This window comes from Candoia aspera, chromosome 6, assembly GCF_035149785.1.
Source record: "Candoia aspera isolate rCanAsp1 chromosome 6, rCanAsp1.hap2, whole genome shotgun sequence".
NCBI lineage: Eukaryota > Metazoa > Chordata > Lepidosauria > Squamata > Boidae > Candoia > Candoia aspera.
This window is the reverse complement of record NC_086158.1, coordinates 21,503,975-21,527,438: the sequence shown is the minus strand read 5'-3', so window position 1 is coordinate 21,527,438 and position 23,464 is coordinate 21,503,975. Positions and strand designations below refer to the sequence as shown.

Here is a 23,464-nt window from a genome sequence, read left to right as displayed (position 1 = left end):
ACGGAGGAATGAATATGTGTTTATATACACACAGTGTGTAAAATGTGTGAGAGAGGTTTATAGAGTAGATAGATCCCTGTCCCAATGCAATCTAAAAATTAAGCAGGGGAAGCAGCATAGGAAAAAAGGAAGATGAGGCAGTGGGAAGCAGGGGAAGACTGTGTGACTATTTCTGTAATTCCAGTGAGGAACAAAAAGGTGGTTGTGCCAGGGGCTCCATGGAGAAGATGGTCTTAAGGAAGAATTTGTTGAATTTTAATGGAAGATGTATCATGCATCTGCTTTGGATGGCATAAAGGGAAATAAAAATGAAAAGGCTTACCATCACCTAAAGGTCTCTAATTTTAAGGAATTAGAGACCTTTAGGTGATGGTAAGCCATAAAGCTCACAAAACTAACATTGGCAACAGAAGAATATATGAATATAAGCATGAAAACTGTGAGAAGGCGCAAAGCTTCAAGACAGGGACAACTAGTTTAGAGAACATGGAGCCAAAGTAAGGATTTAGGAACATCACTAGTGTGGAAGAGTTTCAAGGATTAAATTAGGGGTGCACAACCCACAGTCCACAGGCTGCTTGCATCCTGCTGGAGGCTTTTATACAGTCCCCAGAATCCCTAGTGCACTCTTTGATAAAAGTGTCATTTTCATGGCAGTGCTGGAGGCAAACTAAAGTTACTTCTTGTACAGTCATCAGCAGTTTAGCAGTCATGTTACAAATAGTCCAAGCCATCCTCATTAAAGCAGGAGTGTTGAATAAGTCAGAAGAGAAGGTCCATGTCATCGGAAGATGGGCAAATTAGTTTGCTCTTACCGGTGTTTTAGGGCAGCCTAACTGCTTCCCCTCACGTCTTGTGCCAAGGAGAGCTATTTTAGAGCAAGCATGTGCAAAATGTTTTGTTTCAAGGTAGGTGAATGTTTGTGGTGACAGTGACAATGAAATAGATTGTAATGGATAACTTCTTTTTTCTATAGCCATCAGCTTGCTATGGACATGGAGAATAATATTGAGAAATATCATATCAATTTACAGCCCTTGGAATCAAAAGTGAAAGTGTAAGTGACCTAAAATAGTTCTACCGTTACTTGAACAATACAATAATATTACTTGAACTTAAGATATCTTGTTTGTATGGCTGATTGGCTTGAGCATTTTAGTGCCTTCATTGTTGTTATTTAAATATAAGGTAAACCAAAAATGGCAAGGACAGCATATTGGGGCCTATTCAAATTCCATAAACTAACCAATCTGGGTGATAATGCAATTCACAATTTAGAAAGAGATTTTGAATGGTTCATAGATTTCTGAATGAAAAAAAAAGCATAGTCAGTATGGTACTGGCTAAGACATAGCCGTGTCTTGCATTTTAACACAGGGAGGCTGATCATACAATATCGAAAAGTATTTTTTAATATAGCTATCACAGAAAGGGTAAACTGTGAAAGATGGGAAAGACCAGAAAGAGTGTTTCCCATCTTTAAAGAAAGAGATTCTCTTCTTTTTCTGACTCTGTGGAGCTGGTTCACAAATCACATTTAACATAAGATTTTGAAATGTAGATGAGACGAAGGGCTTCTTGGATGAAACCCAATATCATATGAACAGAATCCTGCTTATGTAGGATTTCCCTTTCTTTTATTCATACCATATCCCAATCCCCCCAGATCTTTTCTGAGGCATGTCTCAATGCCTTTTAGCTGAGTTGGAGCGGGGGGGGGGGGGAGAAGGATAATCACTCCTCTCTGTTGCAGAAAAGAACCCATTTCATTGGTAGAGTTTGCAGAGATCTAGGAGCAGCTGTGGCTTCTTTTTAAATATACCCTCAATTGCAATAAATCTGTTGCCATGCAGAACAGTGGTGTGTAGTATGACCATTTCTACCTCCATCTCTTCTTTATTTCATTTGGAGTTTTTTTAGGGTGATAGGCAAAAAAAGAAGTAAATAAATCCTTTGACAGCCTCACAACCAAATATGGGTATCACCAAGATTTTCCTTTCCTTCCCCCTCCCATGGAATTTATTTGCATGTTTGGCTATATTAAACATATTTTAGTCCCTATAATACTTTGTTGTTATGTTTTGGGGCTGGAAGTCACTGTTACACCACTGAAAATAAGAATTTCAGTGGGAGGAAGTCCTGGGATTTTGATGAGGGAAAAGCAAGATATTACCTTTTGAAAATTACACTTCTCCCCAACTTGCAAATCATGTGACAGGCTGAAGGCGTGGGTATTTATGAGTAAGTAACTGGAGGAAAATATTTGGTTCCCTGCTCTATGAACATAACCACTGTTTTCTGTGCCGGTACTGCTGGATGCCAGCCAACAAGATAGCAAGCTGGATGCCTGCCACAGTCCAGAGATACGCAAACTCAGGCACAGATTTTAGAAGCAAAGAGTCCTTTTTACCTAAAACTAAAGACAGCAAGTGTAACATAGTCAAGGCTTTACATGGATCAATAGATAGGCATGTGTGACAGATAAACAAGTGACAAATCCAAGGGAGAAGCTGAGACACACAGTGAGATAGGATCCAGAGTTCAAAGCATAGCACAGAAAGGTATACCCAGCAGAGCTGTGGCTTGAAAAGTTGTTCTCAGTGTTTTCTCTCAGGGAGGGAGGCCAATAAATCAGCCATGCTGAGCCACCACTCAAATGCACAGCAGAGGCACATTACTCATTGGAGTCCACTCTCAAGCCAGCCTGTTTCTTGGCCAGCCTATCTGATCTGGGGAGCTCAGCCCTCTGCTGCTGTATCTGTCACACATGCCTCTACTTGGGCCAAGGTTGAGGAACGCTGCTTTAGGGTATGAAAGGATAATGAAAATAACTGAAGACTTTCTAATGAATGCCAAAGAAAACAATTCTGAAGAATGCCAGTGCTTGGAAGCTTCACTTCCTAATGATGTCAAAATAACAGCAAGTGGAGAAAAATAAGTTATTTCAATTATTTTCTAAATACGCTAAAAAAGTTAGAAAACATATCTACATTGGAAATTCATGTCAGAATACTTTCACTGAGATTGGCAGAGTATAGCGACACCAATTAAGTGTCAGGATTCCTAGTAAAAAGAATTAACATTGTCTTTGTTAACACATAAAATCTATGCATGTTTAATATCTAAAGGTACATTTACTCTTGTTTATTTATTTATTAGGCCATCCAACTCCCAAACAACTCTGGATGGCTTACAACTAAGAACCTATATCTGTAACTATATGTCTATATCTCTATCATCTCTGTCATTATGTATCTATGTCATCTCCATCCATCCATCCATCCATCTATGATACAACTGATCAGAAGATCAAAGTATTCAAAACAAAAGGACAAAAGGGTGCTCCACAGTCACCCTGTCCCCAAGGTTTAGGGGAACAACCAGGTCTTCAGTAGTTTCCTGAATGACATAAGGGTGGGAGTGACACAAATATCTAGGAGGGGATAATTCTGAAGGGCAGGAATTGCAACAGACTAGGTGCGCTTCTTTGGTCCTGCGAGATGACTTTCTTGAATCTGGAGCACACCCACCCTGGTGAACCAGAGAAGCAGAAACAACCAGAGATAGCTAATCCCTGAGATAGCCAGCCCTATGCCTCGAAGGGCTTTAAAGGTGAAAACCAGCATCTTGAATTGCATCCAGAAGCCAACTGGTAACCAGTGCAGGTCATAAAGCAGTCGAGTGACACATGCATAATGCGGCATCACCATCAGTGCCTGCATCAGCTGAACCTTCCAGATGCCCATGGGAGTGCATTACAGTAACCCAATTGTGAGGTGACTAAAGCATGACTGTCTGAAGGGCTTCCTGATCCAGGAAAGGGCACAACTGACACAATAGGTGCATCTGTGTAAAGGCCCTCTTAGGCCAGCTTCCACCTGCTCTTTGAGCAAGAGCTGAGAGTCCAAGAGGATCCCCAGATTACACAAAAATCTAAAATGGGGAAGTGCAACCCCACTGAAGTCAGTGATGGAATACCTCCAGATCTGAGGTGGGGGAGCAAAAAGGCATAGCCTGAGTTTGTGGCTTTCTATCCAGACCCACACCACCTCCAGGCAATGGGTCAGGACTTCGACCACATTGCTTGGCCAGTCAGAGGCTGAGATATACAACTGGGTATCATCATCATATATTTTTTAACAATACCCCCTCATTCCCCATTTGGACAGTTATTCTCTCAAAGTATCTCTGGGCTTTTTTACAAAACAATAGAGAGGGAAGGGATGTTTGTTTAAACATGAAACATACTGGAGGAAGCAAACACTGATCAAAGGCATATTGGGCATGGGGGGGTGGGGAGGCTTTGATTTGGTTCCACTGGATCTTTATATCCCCTCATTCATATTCCCAGACTGAGCCCTCAGATTCACTAATTTCAGAAAGATATAAATATCTTTCTGAAAGATATAAACATGAACTTTTTTTCATTCCATTGTTTTTCAATGAGAATTTTTAGAGAAAAATTAGTTGGGAATAAGCTGGGAAAGCATTTCTTTCCTGACTGGGGAAAGCGATTGGCTCCGGAAGTCACAAATCGCCTTTTACAAGATACTCTTTCCAATTCATTTAGGACTGCTCTGCCTATTTTTTTACCCTTTATTTGCCGTGAAGAAGTAACAGAGAAAGAAAAATCTATTGAAGAGAGAAAAATGAAATGGCGTAAGAACCTAAAAGAATATCATGAGGCTATTCTCTAGGAGGTCTAAAGAACTCTTCAGTTGTCATGTAAAGAACAAATGTTTTTAATTAACTACCGTACTTCTTACAAAGCTATTCAAAATCCAGACCTTATTTGATATTACACTGCCATCTGGTGTTTATACATCTACCATTGAGCACTGTAAGAGTTTGTACTAAAACTTTTTTTTTAATGATTGGAAGCCTCTTTCACATTGTGAAACAGAACAGCAAGAAGGGTAACAAAAATACTAGAAAAAATAGAAAACACATATTATATTTTTGTTTATATTTTACATAACTGTATAGAAATTTTTTTTTTTTTTTTTCTGTCCAAAATCAAAACAGTTCGTTCTATATCATTTGGGAAAGAGCGGGTTTTTGTCTGATCAAGGCTCTAGAAATGTAGAAGCAACAATGGTGGTGCACAAGCTGAAACATCATGCAAATGTTCCTTGCTGAAAAGTTTGTAAATCCACATGATCTCATGGAAGATAAAAGTATCAGTGGAGTCCTTGGTGCTCTCTGAGCCTTGTTGTTTTCTTGCAGACATTTCATTGCCAGACTAGGCAACATCTTCAGTATCAGTGTATCAGTGGTTCCTAGTTGTGATGGTTATATGAAGGTTGAATGAAAAGTAATGCCTTCGGGGTTATAAGTTGCAAAGATATGGCAGTACTGACAGACTAAAAGCTTTGACATCTTTAGCCTCTGTTCTTTCACTTCAGTTGATGGGAAGTTGCTGTGATAAAAGATTGTGTCGCTATTTGTGAAATGGAAGCCTGAAGTACACTTTAAGCAATGTGTTGTGATAGAATTTTTGACTGCCAAAGTAGTGAAATTGACCACCAAATGTAGGTTGCTTATGGTGATGACTGTGTTGTTATGAGTACTGTCAACTGGGCCAAAAAATGTAAAGATAGTGAACCACAAAGAACTGATTTGTTCGATCAACAATGCTGTCAAACTGTGACAGCAACCAATAAGCTTCACATGAGAAAGGTTGATGAATTGACAATCAACAAATTACTCAAAATGCATTTTATAGGGACATGGGGTCACATTATTGATGTTCTTCAATATTGGATGATTTGTGCAAGATGGGTGCCTCTCACCCTGATGACAGAGATAAAAGCTTCAAGAATAGAAAATTGCCAGTAATTTTTTGTCAAGCTACAAGAATGAAGGAGAGAAATTTCTTCACAGAATTGTGACAGCCAATAAAACATTGGTTCATCTTTATGACCCAGAAACAAAGCATCAGCCCATGGAATATCATCACAAAGCTTCACTCACAATCATCATCATCATCATCATCCAGGCTTCAGCAGGAAAACTCATGGTTAGTTTTTTGGGATGAGATGGTGTTATCCACATGGATTTCCTTGAACATGACATCACTCAGTACTACAAAACTTTGATTCAGAAGCACAAGAAGGACATTTTTCTGCAAAATGATAATGCTAGGTCTCACACCTCTCAAGCCACATCTCTCAAGCCACCCACTCAAGCTTTAGGAACATCTTCGACCGAAGTGTGTAGCGAATAGTAGTGATTATGTAGAGAGGTAAATGAAGGCAAGCAAAGAGCTCATTTCAAGGATTATTTTCTGGTTTCCTTTATTAAAATATCCCTATTTAAACTAAAGTTATGGAGGTGTAAGCATTGCTTTTCATTTGACCCTCATATATTACTTGCTCTATCATTGGCTTTATGCCTCTGAATACCAGCTGCTGGAGAATATTAGGGGAAGATGCTACAGCTCACATTCTGCTTTTACAAGCATCTGGTAGCCACTGTGGGAACTGAATGCTGAACTAGGTAGGCTTTTACTTTAATCCAGCATATTGTTTTTTCTGTCTGCTCAGGTTAAGATTTTTGCTTGAACACTTCATCAAGAAAACAAACAGAAATGTTCACTAGATATCTTATCTGAAGTTAACTGCAATTGAATTTAGTAACTCTTGCTTCTGGGACCTCCTATTTAGACTGCACATTTAATGTCTGTGATTAATTCTCCCATTGTGATATACATTAATTATATAATTTTAAATACTGGACTTCAATTTTAAAATACATTCATTTATTTCAAATTGTGGAGAGAGTGCTCTGCTCCCTCTGCAGGTTCTCCTGGTCATTTTACAAGCTAGGCTCATGAACTTTTGCCCCAGAGACTTGTTCTGGAACAACTACTCCTCTCTCACTGGGGAAAATACCACCTAGGAGTCATTACTGGATGAACCTTTTTTGGGGAAAATATGTCTTAAATGCTGCATTCGAAAGAGACATTTTTTATAAAAGTAAATTTCCATACTATGCAGAATCTTGTTTCAGTTCCAGCAAGGATTGCCTTTCAGCATGACTGCCTAGAGAGATGCATGAAAATGTGTGCTCATATTCATCCATATTTCAAATTTCATATAGCATTCAAAGAGCATGGCGTGAATATCAACAACGTCAAGACATGCAGAGTCAGAACCATCTGGAAAAGCGCAGTCCTTCACCGCCTTCCTTGTCATCTGGCAAAATGAGTAGCTCTATCAGTATGAACATCTTTTCAGATGACAGTACACCTGTAAGTACGTTTTTCCCTTTCAGCGTTAAAAATCTTAACATGCCTGCTTCAGGGTCACTTCTCACAGTACATTAGCTTTCATACTATGTTATGGCTATTTGTTATATCTGCAGATTTTGCAAAGTTGACTCTATATTCAAGCTTTAAGCTAGTGACAGTGGTCATGCAAAAGCAGGAATCTTGTATACATGAATACAATATTTCTGTTGTTGAGTCTTCTGATGTTTCATATTCTGGGAGAGTAATTGCCGTGTCTGTATTGTGACTATCAACACTCTGATGATCTAAGTCAAATGTTGAAGGAAGTCAGGTTACAGTACATACAACTTGTTTTCTTCAGTGATCTACTGCTATGTCCATATTTTACTTTTACTATATACCAAAGAAGTAAATCATCTTTCATGGAATTAAAGAACAAATATGAAACCCTAGTTAGAAATTGGAATAGAACAGCATAGTGATGTCCCTTACTGTGCTTTACATATTTAAAACTATGGGCCCAGATTACAATGTAGCAATCAGCCTTAAGTAACTATTTGTTCCTTACTTAAAATAGATTGTATTTTTTCTCACACATGCATTTATCACTAAGCAACTGTCAAAGAATGGCTTGCATGGATAAAACAGAAATCGACTAGCCTGAATACTTCATAGGCTTGATTGGGCCTCGTGACTGGAAGTAGCATCTCACTGATGCCATTGGATCAGCCCATCGAAATGAAGCCTACATGTGTGCATAGGTCACACATGCATAGGTCACAGACAGATTGTCTCTACACAGATAATGGAGGCAGAGAAAATTTACTTTCTTTACATACATGGCCAGATCAGATCATGGATTTGTATTTCAAGTTGTCCTAATGATTTCATGCTTGACAAACTTATGGATACAATGCTTTTTAGTGAAATAGAGATATTTCAGAGTCATATCATAGTTTAGAAACTACATTAAGTTCATGTATAAATTGTATTATCTTAATATTACAAGGGTCAGTTGAAACTCCTGTTATAAAGGATCCTTATATTTATATAAGGGCTGTTTCTTTCCCCCAAATATGAACGTAATTGCTATGTAAGAATGTAATATGTAAATGTAAAAATTAAGCTAATGGGGTAATTAAGTCAGCAACTGGGTCCTGTTGTAAAACAGAAATTAAGAGAAAGCATTGAATTGTCAAGGAAACCCTATAGTTGTGACCTTATTGGAGACGTGTTTCTGAAAACCCCCCCCAGTGATATACATTTCATACATCGGTAGACCTACTTTTACAGTGGCCTAGCATTTATTAAACTATAAAAATATTTTGTGAATGGATTTAGCTGCAGTTGACCCTAGCTAAGTTATTTCTTTATAGGACCACTGTTTACTGAATTGTTGTGAACACTGAGAGTAATTTGATCCTCTCTCCAAAGCATGCTCCTCTTTTAAGGATTGTTAAAGAGATTTTAAAAAAAAGAGCAAAACTTTTTACCTGTTCAGGAAGAGGAAAGCAAACATTGCTTTTGACTTGGTTTGGCTTTGTGGCTTCAGTGCATAGATAGATTTCACTGGCTTTCAGAAACATCTGAAAAACTTTCAGAGTGAAGGCAATATTTTCTGGCCATTCTTATTTGGCATGAAGATGTAGTCAGATCTGATAACACTAAAAAAATAAAATAAAGTAAAATAAAATACACACACACATACTCACTCTAGCTATGTTGATGGTGATATCTCATTTCTTCCTCTGCTACAAGTAAATGATCTGTTACTCATCCAGTTTCAGATCAAAGGATGTTTATAGAATTTATTGGAATGTAGAATTTGGCAAGTGTATCCTGCTATTTTGGAATTTTTTGCTGGAAATTCGTAGGTTTTTTTTTACCCCTAAAGTCACCTTAGCTTCACATCTGCTGAATTTGGGAGAAAGAATGCAACTGTGCTAAGCAAAAGTTCTAGGTTATGTTTGACAAAATACCTGAGAAGTCCATCTGACCTGAAGTGAGAATGGCAATCTATTCACGAGACTGGATGAAAAGTAAGCAGGACACTTGTATATAACAGTGAGTATGTAATATATTTAATAAGTATCTCATATTTACCTTCCCACAGAAGAGAATAGGTTAGCATTGACCCTACCACTAGGCAGAATAATCTTAACAGTCTCTCCATGCTAGTATCCCTAGACACATTAGTTGGATGTGTTGATTCCATCCATAGTTATCCGATAGTGTGCTTTGCTTTACTCTTGTTTACTCTTAATAACTTACGGCTTGTTAATCTCAGTTATTACTCTTTACTTCTTTATTTCTTTAGGTTGCAATGATTTGTTCTAAAAAGTGAAATCAGTGTTTTTTTTAAAATGGAATTAATTGGAGTGTGTGTGTGTGTGTGTGTGTGTGTGTGTCGCCGCCCAAAGTCACTGGTTTGAGATGGGCGGCTATATACAGTAAATTGAATGAATGAATGAGCAAATAAATAAATAAATAAATAAATAAAAGAAATACCACAAGAGGTCTCTCTTCTTCCACCATAGAAACAGATAGTTTGGCTGAGTATAAAATAAAAAGAATAAGTTTCCATTGGTAAAGGCCTGGCAGATCTTGGATCTTGGAAGCAAAGATCTTGGCTTGGAAGCAAAACAAGGTTTGTCCTGGGGGCCCAGGGCTGTAGGCTATCCTGGGAAGTCAAAAAAATATTCCCCAAAGTTCACTTCTGCATTGTTCCCAAGAAAAGTACAGAGACTTGCTGGACTTGAGGAAGACTTTTCAATTTGCATTGCTGATGATGGAGAAAGTTTCATCCCAGAGCTGTATCAACTAGAGTATTACCAGTAACTTCAGTAAAGTATAGTTTATGCACATCATTCTCTTACATTTTGCATTCAGAATTCCTACATATTATTTTTTTTATGAAAAATAAATATCTGATATTAATGATCTAGAAATCAATGGCCTTATTACAACTCCTTATTAAGACTTCCAAGTTTTCTTCTTGTTCATTTCATACTTTACAGTCGATATCTATGTTGGCAACAAATACAGAATTTGAAACATATTTGAATGCACTGGTTGATAAATGTATTACTTGACATATCTGCTGGTGATTCAGGTTTCTTCCAAAAGCATGGATGGAGTGACCGCAGTTTTAGAAATACATTTGCAGAAAATGAAATTATTTATAACTAATCATTTTCTAGACCAGCACTGCTAAAAAAAAATTGCACATACTTAGAAATTTTCATTACATCAAAGAATATTCTACACATTTCTCCCTTCTCAAATATTGTGGAAAATTTGAAGGTACTTTCAGTTCCAGATTTAACACTGTCTAATAACTTTATTGCAGGAAACTAGAGCTTTCTCATATGTCTTTGTTTGTCTAGTGTTTCCTTGAAATTCTCCTTCCCCTTCCTCATTTTAAGGCTCTATTTCTTCTTGGTAAAAGTAGGGAAACATTTTGCTTCTTTTGGCAAACAGAGGCAGCAGACTGGCTATATGGCCACTGTAGGGCAAAATCTCATGTATGATCACGGCAACCTTTGACATGCTCCTTTAAAACAAAGGGCCTCTATGCCATATCAAAATCTGCATCTCAAAAACAGCTTCTTGGACAGCATGGAACCCAAATTCAAAGTCCTGCCTGCTTTGTGGAATTGGTTACATCTTTGCTTGCATCCTAGTGAAGTGGTTTGAATTCTCCAAGATAGAAAATCTCTGCAGTATATAATACTGTATAAGCAAAAACATTGCTCCACTTACTCATGTAGTAGTGCATTTGGAAAGCTATCTTTGTCTGCCATCACCATTATTAATTTTAAAAATGGGATTTTATACCTAGTATAAATCACCAATATGGCTCAGTGAGATTTGATCCCAAATGTCTGTGATCTGATTCTTAACACTCTGTTGTACCACACAGCCTGTGCCTCTGTGTTTTATAATTGATGTAAGTATGCATATTTACGGTTGAGTACCCCTGTGGAAAATATCAGGAAAAGGGATGCTTAGTGGTTTGTTTAAAACCTCCAGGTTCTCCAGGTAGCTTGCTTCCATCTGGCCCTACTCACATATTGCCCATTTTAAAAAAAAAGAAATCACATCTCCAAGATAGTCAGGGAACATGTGGATCACCTTCCGTTTACTCCTTTGAAACTGGTGGCTTGAGCCATTATTCAGAGTGTTGACTTTTGTGTTAGTCAGCCATATCACCGTTTTCATTTGGATGATTTTATATGGATTTTTAAAGGCTATTAGGAATTCATGAGCTGGGGAGAGCTACTAAAATTGAATTTCCCCCTAGCCAATATGATGTGGCCGACATGTAATCATTCATTTGCTCACTGATGCATTATCTAGAGTGATAGGGATGTTCCTTCTGGTGTGGTCCTTGCACAAAAAGAAAAAAAAAGCAAGCAAGCAGTGATTTACTGCCTATTTGAAGGTAGGCAGCTTTATAGAGAAAAGTTGATCTAACCCTATTCCTGTTGAGAGACTACAAAGCAATACTGTGTTGCTGTAGTTTTCTCCCACAAACCTCTTCTGCCCGATAAATCATTGTTACTGTTGCACAGCAGGGAGTTAAAAACATGTTTTAGAGCTACTACCTACATTCAGAAAAAATTAACATTATCTTTGCTATATAAAGTGACAACTACTAGCTTCAAACCTGGGAAATCATGTCATTGTTGAGAATCTTGGAAAATTCCCCTCATTTTACATTTTTCTTGTCATCAAGCTCTGCTAAGACAAATGGAAAAGAGTCAAAGTTTCACTTGTTAACTAGGATCACAAATCCTGTGGTAAGTAGAAGCACCTGTCAACATTTTATTATATATCATTGTAATAGGTATATTCCATAAATCCTCCCAAATCCTGCTGTGCTGCCTTTTTGTGATGGTGTGTTCCTGGGAGGGATGGGTGAAGAACGTCAGGAGTGTATGCCAAGAGTATATATTCCCAGCAAGGTCACCCAAGGTGTGAAGGTCATCCCAGCTGCCCAGCTAAAGCAAGCAGGCACGTATATTGGGCTGCAGCAATATAGGAAGATGCCAGAGGCAGATGATCACTTTAGTGACAATGGCAAAGGCATCAATTCATACTGTGCAAGAGAAGGCAATGGTAAACCACCCTGTATTTTTACCAAGAAAACCACATGGTTGGACTCAGTTACAATGGCGATGAGTGCATCTTTGGAAGACCTGAAAGACCAGGTTAGGAACAGATTATCATGTCAGGAACAGAAAATCTATCTATGTACCTGTTCCTTGACCACAATGATTCATGCACTGATAACCTCAAAAATGGCTTATTATAATGCCTGCTATTTTGGGCTGTCCTTGGACTGATTCAGAAGCTAAAGCTGGTGCAGTGTACTGGCTGTGTTACTTACTGAAGTGCTTTGTCATGCATGTGCCACTCTGCTTCTGAGTCGGGTTCAAGGTGATAGTTTATTGGTGCACAATCTGGGGGCTTTTCTGGAGTCACAGCTCCTGCTTGAGGGGCAGGTAGCAGTTGTGGCCAGGGAGGGCCTTTGCACAGATTCATCTTGTGCATCAGTTGCACCCAAGTGCCCTTCAGACAGCTACTTGTGTATGAATTATTGCAATGCGAGGTACAGTAGGCTACTTTTGAAGACCGCTTGGAAGCTACAGCTGGTACAGAATACAGCAGCATGGATAGTTATGAGCATGCTACAGTACGTTCACATAACACCTCTGCTTTATGAGCTTCACTCATTACTGAGTGCAATGCAAAGTGTTAGTTATTACCCATAAAGCCCTCCTTGGTATAGGGTCTCATTATATGAGGGACCATCCGTCTCTTGTAGTTTCTGCCCATCCTATACAAATGGAGTTAGCACTCTTTGGGTCCCATCAACTAAATGGTGTCATCTGATGGGAACCAAAGATTCATACAGCCCCAACCCTGCTCTCATTAAATGGCCCCTAAAAACTTTTCCCCCTGGTTAAGGTGCATGGCAGGCTTTTTATGGGAAAGTTTGATGACCAGGAAAGTTTGATGTGTTTTATTGCTCTTTACAGATATTTATCATTCTTTTTATCTGTTATATTGTCCTGTTTCTCTTTTTTAACATTTTGCACCATCTAATGTCTCTGTGGAGTTGGGCAGCATTAGAAATTTTATGGACAGATAGATAGCTTTATTTAATGACTGTATTTAGGCACCACCTGACTCTGGACAGCTCACATTATTTAACAAACAACAAGGTAAAAAACACAGTACAGGTAGTCCTTGCTTAACAACCATTCATTTAATGATGGTTTGGACTTACTACAGTGCTGGAAAAACCAACTTATGACCTGTCCCTGTAGTCACATGATCACAATTTGGGCACTTGGCAACCAGTTTGCATTTATGACCATCACAGCATCCTGTGGACACATGGCAATTTTTGACCTCCGCAGACAGCTTTTGGCAAGCAAAGTCAATGGGGAACTGCATGATTCGCTTAACAACCACTGCAAAAAAGGTTGTAAAATCAGGTCAGATTCACTTAATGACTGCTTCGCTTAGTGACTGAAATTCTAGTTCCAATTGAGGTTGTTCAGTGAGGACTGCCTGTTCAGTACTGTATAAATAAACAAGATACTTCCAACCACTCAATGCATTACATGTACCAAGACTCATCTAATAAGGGGGCCCCATCCACCTTACCCCAAGAACAGCTGGAAATTCCATCAAGGTGGAAGCCATACAGATCTCTGGAAGGATCTTGTTCCAGGCACCTGATAGAAAAAGCATGCTTCCTGGGTCCTGATAGATGGCATTGCCTAATTGAGGGGACCCAGAGTGTATCAGTTCTGCCTGCTCTTACCAGCTGGGCATAACCCATGGGAGATACGTGGTCCTTCAAACTCCTGGCACTATGCCATGATAGAGAGAGAGAGAGATCCTTCTCTCTGGCTTTCAGTTTGCTGCTCAATAGCAATAGAGAGATTGGTCTTTGGACTGATCTAATGTCTCTAATATGGTAGGCCACACTCAGATATGTGTGTCATCAGTATCCTTTTAAAAAACCCAGAACTTGTGTTAATTCCATGAATCCCATATTTCTTTTCAGGGACTTTTCACTCTTGCGTTCTTATTTGCGGAGTACAACATGAACTAACAACTGCATATTTTAAATGATTTATCACAGCAGGCCCAACACAGATATATGTCATCAGTGTCCTTTTAAAAACCCACCCAAGGTATTTTGTAATATTCTGCTTGACGAAAAGTTCTGAAGTTGGTCCCAATAAACATATTATCTAATTATGGGTTTGGATTTTATTTTTTATTGTGTGGACTAACAAGGTTATGTAGCCCCTGCAGAAATCATTGCACAGATGATATGCTCAGGACCCACAAATTAAATGCATTATTATTTTGTAATGGCCAAATCCTTGTGACATCTTCAAATCTCCCAAACCTCTCTTTGGCTTTTGGCTTTGGGTTTTGGAGGCTTCTTGCCTCAGCAACATTTGGGCTTTTTTATCTGCCAGTGCACATTGTCTCTACTTTGCTGGCTGATAAGTAACAGATGGTAGGAAAGGTATTCTTTTGTTTTCTGTCCTGACACTTTTGTCCTCATTCTTTCTCACATCTTGTTTTTTCTGGAGTAAAGTGGAAAGATTGTTTAAAGCACTGTAATCATGGTCAATGTAGTATATGCTTATGTAGTAAAACAAATGCAACAGTTTACAAATGTAGTAGATGGAAAAACTAGTTTCATATGTATTTAGGGTAATACAGATTCAGTTTTATAGTGAGAAATATATTCTTGGGAGAGCAGAGAATTGAGTGGATAGAACTGTGAAAGGGCTACAAAAGGAGAGATTAAAAATGTTGTATAGTAGGTATAGTGTTAATGATGTCAGAATCATTGATCTAAAAGCCTTGAGCTGCATGAAGCCCCCAGAAACCTTGGGTGTGACCTCCTGATCTCCTGCAGTAGTTGTCACCAAAAGTTGCCATTTTTAATATGATAGGCAAAATTACTGAATGCATTATCATATCAAAAATAAGTCTCCCTCAAGTTGAACTCAAGTCCTGGTGCATATGCCTATATAATTTTCTTGGCAACAATATGGAGCTGATTTGCCACTATCACCTTCTGAGATTTTTTTCAGTTCAGTTATGTAATAGTAAATAATTTGCAATGTAAGTGAAATCAGATTTAGGTTTTGACCTGGCTCTAGCCATCTTTTTGTTGGCTTCATTTTATTTTTGGTAATATAGCCAGCCCTTTACATTCCACTTAAAGGCCAAATACAGCCCTTGGACCAACAATGGTGCACACCTCTAAAGAGATAATTCCTGTGTCTGTTATAAGTTTTATTTAGATATTGAAAAAATGAGGAGTATTCATCAAATCATGTCAGCAATTTCAAAATGACATGAACAAAGAGGAATATTCCCCACCCTCTCATTCTTACTTTGATTACTGCATGCTATAGAAAAATATTTTGGATTTAAGAATTTGTTAGTAAAATTAAAGGGAAGGGTAGATAGCCGCTGTTTTTGTGGGGTGATCAGAAAGTATATAGATTTAACTTAAACCTCATAATGCTGAATTGGCATGCCTATTTATATGGAATAATCATTCTTTGTAATTGCCATGGCTTCAGATGACACACACTTATATGTCATGCTATGGAAAAGCAACAAACCAGAGCATTTCTCTGTTAGAACTGAATAGTAGATTAGATTAACAGTAGATTATGACACAGTAGCACTTCAGACCAGACTGAAAAGTGACAGGTTGATTAAACTTGTAGACAATCTAGTGTACTGCTGATGCTGTTGGTCTCAGATAAAATATTATCTATCGAAAAGAATAAATTGATAGATAAGTTCTCCTGAATTTCATAAAGATTTATTATTGAATGTATTAGAGTAATAAATTAGTTGCTCGATGTGTCTTTTAAAGCAGTAAATTTGGAATGTGGCGAAACTTTCAAATGGGAAGTTTTAGATCCTTTCAGTACCATGGATAGCTCCAGACAATGCCACTTTATGCGGGAATATGTCTTTTATAAACACTTTGGTGAAGTAATATTCCATACTTTTAAAAATTCTGTTCACAGTGTGTATAACTCAGGATGAGATGCCTATCTAGAGTACACACAGTTTATAATAATGAACAGAATGTTTGTGATTTTTGGTTAATCTTGCTTGAATCTGCTTTGTTGGCTATTTTCAGTAAGATTTTTTTTACAATTTACATAATTTTTTACATTTTTTACGATTTTTACATAATTGTAAATAATGTAAAAAATATAACATTTCAGTAATAAGATGATTATTGTAATCAGGCTGAAAAAATAGTGGCCATTTAACTAAATAGGTCACATGATTGTTCTTTCTTTGAGGTGTCACATGACTGCAGTTTTAAAGAAATCATCTCAGGAATTCAGTATTCCTTGTCCTTCCAAGTTCATTTTATACTAAGTTTTATGGGCTGGCTATTTCCATTCTGACTGCTTCTTGGATCTTCCTTTTGTATGTATTGACTTAAAATATGTGATTGTTGTGTCTTCTGTGTGATCTGCAGCAACACTTCAGTGTTTAGAGGTTCCACTTTTTTTCAGTAATTTGGTATTTCAGTGCCTTCTGGTGTGCTGCTAACTTGGTCTTCAGTGCCTGCCCTGTTTCTTCTATGTATACTTTCTTGCTGGAAGATATGGGGATCTGATAATTGGGTGGGTATTGAAGACCAGCTCCCAGGATCCCTTCCAATCGCAACTGTAGAAAATAAGTGGCATGATTTTCCATCATTTTGAGATGGGAAGCATACAGGAAGTGTAAAGGTAAAGGTAAAGGTTTCCCTTGACATTAAGTCCAGTCGTGTCCAGCTCTAGGGGGAGGTGCTCATTTCCATTTCAAAGCCAAAGAGCCGGTGTTTGTCCATAGACACTTCCATGGTCATGTGGCTGGCATGACTAAATGGAATGCTGTTACCTGCCCGCCGGAGCGGTACCTATTAATCTACTCACATTTGCGTGTTTTCAAACTGCTAGGTTGGTAGGAGCTGGGACTAGCAACGGGAGCTCACTCCATCATGTGGATTCGAACTGCTGACCTTCCGATTGGCAAGTTCAGCAGCTCAGCAGTTTAACCCGCAGCGCCACCGCATCCCTTACAGAAAGTGTAGCTACATACTAAATTAAATTTAATATGGCTTTAAAATCCAAAAGTTCTCTCAAACTGATGTAAACAGAAGAAATTGTGGCATCTTCCTTGTATAATATGATTCAGCCAGTTTGTATCATTAGTCTGCCCACTGCACCCCTTGGCCTCCTAAAAACATTAAGAACAGTTCTGGCCATAAAAAATTGATTTTCCCTGTCTTAAACAGTCTTTAATATTAATTTGAACTGGTTACAAACTCTCAAATGCAGCATATAATATATAACACTGTGAACAAAAATCTCTTGCCCAAAGGTTATTGGAATTGGGGTTTCTGTTTGAAGCTTAGTTTTTGATGTTAAGTTTATGTATTGTATTTCTCTTGCTTTACAGACAGGAGGAGATAAAATCTGATACAATACTGAAGAACTAGCCATCTTGTTATCAAGTTTTTCAAGTTGTCAAGAGATAACAGGACCATTTGGAATTTGTTTCACAGCAGGCCCCTTTGAGATGCAGAACAGGATTGTAGCCGAGGTAGAAGGGGTGGAGCTTGCAAGAAAATAGTATGTGATGATGTCTCATATGAATCTTCCCTAATTGTATTCACACAGCCCAGGCCCTTTGGACTTCATGGTCTGTGTCCAGATGAAGGTGAAGAAATTGAATTCAATTTCACACATAATAAAATTGACAGATACTGGTTGAACAATCTAGCTACTGAGGCAGACTTTTAAGGTCTTATTAAGGTAAAAGAAGAAGTCCTGGGCAAGATAGTTATAGTTAATAGTTATCAGTGACTGCATGTAAATGAGTTTAGACTTCTCTTTTCAACACTAGAACTTACGTTAGTCCCAGGAATTCCCTATTTGTTTCAGGGACTCTCAGTTTTGCATTATTATTTGCTGAATACAGCATGAACTAACAACTGCATATTTTAAATGATTCATCACAGCTGGAATAGAGAATTTACTTTTGGAATCACCTGTTCCTTGAGATGCTGCAGCTTGCTTCAGTTTATGTGTGGCCTGCAGACATGGAGCGTAATTATGGCTAATATTCCTATATTATTAATCACTCTAATATCCACTTCATACAATCCTTGGCCACACGATTCACATACATGTTATTTTCATATTATTATCACTAAGCATAACAGCAAATAGGCTTGTGACAAAAATGGGTCACCTTGTATCCTTGGTTGAATCTAGGATGAATGGAAATGGAAAACCTTTTTAGAACTTGGTGTGATAAGTGGTGTCGTGGAATGTGATGCCACGTGAAACAGAATAGCCAGAGATAGAACAGTGTTTTATGTTCCTTGCACCTAATGGTCTTCTGAAAGAGAGCATGCCAGCTATGATGAGTCCCAAACACCATGAGAATATATGGAAAAATAAAATTTCAGGCTAACTTTCATATCCTTCGTTCAAAGAGTCCCCCATTGGGGGAGATGGGCAGTGATATAAATTAAATAAATAAATAAATAAATAAATAAATAAATAAATAAATAAATAAATAAATAGAAATAACTTCAGTTACGTAACTGTAAATATGTTAGAGGAAAAAAAATACTCATTTGGTTTTCACATCCATTTAATTCCAAATGTCATGCTGATTGCTTAAAACCATAATAATATTTTAAAAATATTAATCTTCTCTGTTGGCTTGAAAGTCAATGGGGAAGCCAGCAGGGAAGGTTGCAAGTGAGGGGGACAGAGGGGAGGGGAAACCCTTTGGCAGGCTGCAGGAATGGACCTGCACAGAGGAGAGGGGAAACCTGTCATGAGTACTGATGGCGAGCAGGAGGGGGCCTCAATCCAGGGTGGAAAACGCATGCGTAGTACTGAGGAATTAAGCAGCCATTCAAAGAGACACAGATCAGACCCACCTTAGCTTTTGGGGTTTATATGTCTGGGTTTTTCCCACGCTTCTTCAGTTTGTTAGGATTCTGTTTATGTAGCAGTAATAAACACTAGAGACCTACTCCTCGTCTCAGCATGATTTCTGACTGTTAGGACAAAACCCTTCAGCAGGCAGCTCTTTTGCTCCATCCACTTAATGACCTGGGAGATCACTTAAACAACTGCAACCAGGAGTGCTGGGATTGCAGTTGTAGAGTGAAGCAGTCACATGGGCATCTCTCTTAATGACCAATTCCCTCAACCACTGAGATTCCGGTCCCAATTGTGGTAGTTAATCAAGTACTACCTGTACTTACATTTAAAAAAGGATTTTTACATTCTCTCTTTCCATTTTTAAAAAATTAAGTTTGGTTTTATTTATTGCAAGTGAGATTGGTCTATTTCCCAAAGAAGAGGGGGAAGAAAGGCTGAATCTGCTTGTTGAACATAGTCTCATGTTCTCACTTTTTCATTTAAATTTACCAGAAATTCAGCACAGGTTGGGATACATTCATCTCTTTCACACAACAAGATTAGGAGGAAGATGCTAGGTCAGGTGTCCCCTCTCAAAAAAGTTAGGTGATGGCCCACAGGCTCACCCATACTGCTACACAGTAATAGAGCTAAGTAGATACTAAGAAAAGTCCAGAGTAATAAATAAATAAATCAGCAAACAAACAAACAATATTGATATTTTGTGCCTGACAAACAGGAATCTAACCTAGGACAGGTAAGTAGACATTTCCCCCACTTTTTCTTGAATTCTTTTTCACAGAGACATAAACTCTTTGCACAAATAAAAGTTATTTTTATTTTTACCTTCTGGGTTCAACAGGATAGCTAGGTTAAGATTAGGGAAAAAAACTCTCCTGTGTGCTACTGATGAGTGGATAGTCATCTGCTATAAACAGCTTTGACTCCTGTCTTGTTTAGTTTTGAAACCATTGTACTTGAGGAAATCAAGAAACACAAAGGACTATTTGCAAGTCCAGGTACAACCAGCAGCTTTTAAACTGGTTTTTAATTAAGTAATCTCACACAAATACATTAGTGACTGTCTAGCACTGGAAACAAATCAGGAGAGTGAACTAGCCAATAAAATGTTAAAATGTTCACCCAATGCATTTTTCCCAATAAGGAAATACTGTTTGCATCATTGAGTTTTTAATAATTGAGATCAAATGTTTATTAGCACAGTTCTATTTTTTTTAAAAAAGCTTCTTTCTAATTATACTAGTTGCCATACCAACATTGCAAGGAGGTTGCATCATTTTTGTGTTGTCTCTTATGCAAAGCTCACTGCATCTCTTAAAATCCAGTCTGTTCACATTTGTTACCAAAGGAGTCAGATATTTATTTTGGTGTTTATAAACAGATTAGGAAAGAATTTATAACACTGAGAAATAAAAAGTGTTTGAATATTCTACCGTGACTTACTTACTTACTTACTTACTTATTTACCTATCTAGCTTTTGTACTGTTATTAGGAATTTAAGTTACTGGTTTTACTTGTTCTTCTAATAGCTGGATAATTCCCAATACTTCCAAGGAAATGGCTTTTTAAAAAAAAACGATGGCATATTTTGTGGAATGCAAGATTGTAAGCACAAGTAACATTTCTTCTAGTTTTTCTGTTAGAGGATTGTCTCAGAGATTCACACATAATTAATTTATATTTTATAAAGAAAACATTATTCATTATTTTTAAAAGAGCTTTATACATAGTCAAAGATGTCAAGCATTAGAATATTTGGCTAAGAGGCTGTGCAGAGATTCAGTTCAAAGGGCAATAGTTGATTTGGGGCATTTGTAGGTGCATATGTAGCATTTTGGGAAAACACTTTCAAGCAGCAGCACCTTTTCTGGGGAACTTTTCCTGGAAAAAGATGCATTTGGTTTAAATGATAGGTGCCCATGGGCACTCTAAATCGTATTTTGCCCTTTGAACCTGGATCTTTATACAGCCTTATTACTTATCATATTCCCTTATACATGTCTTCTCCAAAGTATGACCAACACCACATAAGTATCTATATGAGGACAGACTTAAAATGGGCCAAATCAAGACCCATTAGAATAAATAGATTTAAATATCTGTGATTGGATTAAGTGCTGCTGATTTTAATAGGTTTTCTTTAAATATGTTTAAACTTCAGATCAAATTCCATATTCCTTAATCTGCTAAAACAGATGCTGTGTTGTAACATTCTGTGACCAGCGTATCCTTTTCATTTGTCAGTTAGGTCCCCACACGATTCACAATTCATACAAAATCATGACCTTTAGAATATGGTATTTGAAATTATGATGGATCCATCTGTGTATAATGAGGTCATTATTTGGCCCGTCTTTCTGTTCAATAGATGGCATACAAGAATCTACAAAGCAATAATTATGTCACACTATTATTCAACTTCCACAACAACCTAGTAAGAGTCTTATTTACCAGTTGAGTTTTCATTGACCTTTACTCACACAGATGTATACATTTAGTTTGGCTCACACAACAGAATAACACTACAGACATAAATCAGAGGAGATACAGGACACATTCATTATACTTGGCCTCTCTATAGATTCTCTTTTGTTCTTCAGCTTATACTCTCAGTAGCCTGAATTATAGCAATGCATTTTGAACATCTTTGTGCACTAGTATCCCCATGGATTTAATATGCACATAGTATTTCTATGGCTGCTTAGTATGCTCTTATAAGCCGTTGCATTGTATCAACAACTTTGTCATATTGGGGCATATAGAAATGTTCAATTCTTAAGTAGAAAAATATTCATAGAAAAAAATATCATACATTTGACATGCACAATTCCTTAGTAATACTTTAATTCAATATTATCATCATCCCAGTATTATATATTCATTTTCAGTTCTGTACAGTGTTCTGTTCAAATGTTTAATTTAAACCTCTTGGTCTCTAGGAGATAATTCATATTTATTCAGCAGATCTGTTAGAAAATGAATATAAGTTTGCGCTTTTGTCATCCCCAGTGTTCTGGTTCACTAATGCTTGACCCATGAAGAGGTGGTTTTATATTATTTATTACAATATTTACAGATATTTACACAATATAGACTGCAATCACCTTGGATTCTGAATTCAGTGATTCAGGTCTTACAATTCCAGAAGGCTCCTACAAATAGTAGTTACTGGCTGTCAGCAATTAGGAGGTTCTCAGACAAGCAGATTAAGACTTGGTAAGTCAAGCAAGACAATGCAAGGCAAGACAAAGCAAGACAAGGCAAGGCTAGGCAAATCAAGACAAGATGAAGTAAAATAAGGCAAGGCAAGGCAAGGCTAGACAAGGTAAGAATGAATAGGAGTTCATGGTTGAAGCCAGATCACGTCAAGGTAAGGACTTAGTGGTGACTTGGAAACACACAACAGTACAGACCTCTGTAGATGATGATACAAAGAAGAAGAGATGGAAAGACAACTCAGTCGGTTGTGAGGGAGAAGTGACCTGACAGGATTCAAACGGCTGGGGTTGAGAGGTGACCAGACAGAACCTCGGAAGACGTCTGCGAAGGAGTGGTGAGGCAGGATACAAGCTGCGATGCAGAAGGAACGGTGAGGCAAACTTCAAGCAGTGGTGGTGAAGATAAGGCGGCAAGGCAAAATGCAAGCGGCTGCAGAGGAGGTTTGATGGAGCAGGATTCAGGCAATGGCTGAGGAGAAATGACAGGGCAAGATGCATGTAGCTGACTGTCAGAGAGTGTGTATATAAGTTCAGAGAATTTGACTGAATGAGACAGCACAAATAGCATCCCAGGGTTTGTTTGTTTTTCTCTTTTTTTCAAACTTCTGATCAATGTAACAAAAGTAGCATTGGTTTCAGCCAAGCCTGCAGGTATGATTTACAGCCACCTAATTGCCTTACCATCCATTGCATATATTGTTCCTTCTCCCTCCAGCTTTATGGATTAGCTGCTGCAGCTAATGTTTTAACCATTTTTTTTATGAATTCCAACTTTCAGCCTCATAAACTCTAAGCATAATGATACAAACTGGATTAGGAAGATCATAGTACAGGTAGTCCTCATTTACCAACCGCAACAGGGACCGGCAACTCCATCGCTAAGTGGCATGATTGTTAAGTGCAACATCACTTGACCATGCCAACTTATGACATCGGTTCTGACAGCAGACATTAAGCAAATCACAGCAGGTTGTTAAGCAAG

The 23,464-nt window shown here is 37.9% G+C and overlaps 1 protein-coding gene across 2 annotated transcripts in view; it reads left to right on the top strand.

Annotated features, from left to right (window-relative positions):
- Positions 1-976: 976 nt before the first annotated feature.
- LOC134499708 (schwannomin-interacting protein 1-like) overlaps positions 977-23,464 on the top strand; it is a 330,935-nt gene continuing 308,447 nt past the window's right edge. For both annotated transcript variants that reach the window (XM_063306503.1, XM_063306502.1), the window contains exons 1-2: positions 977-1,057; positions 7,102-7,252. In XM_063306503.1, coding sequence (XP_063162573.1) covers positions 990-1,057; positions 7,102-7,252 — 219 coding nt within the window. In that variant the 5' untranslated portion in view covers positions 977-989. The remainder of the gene's footprint in view (positions 1,058-7,101; positions 7,253-23,464) is intronic.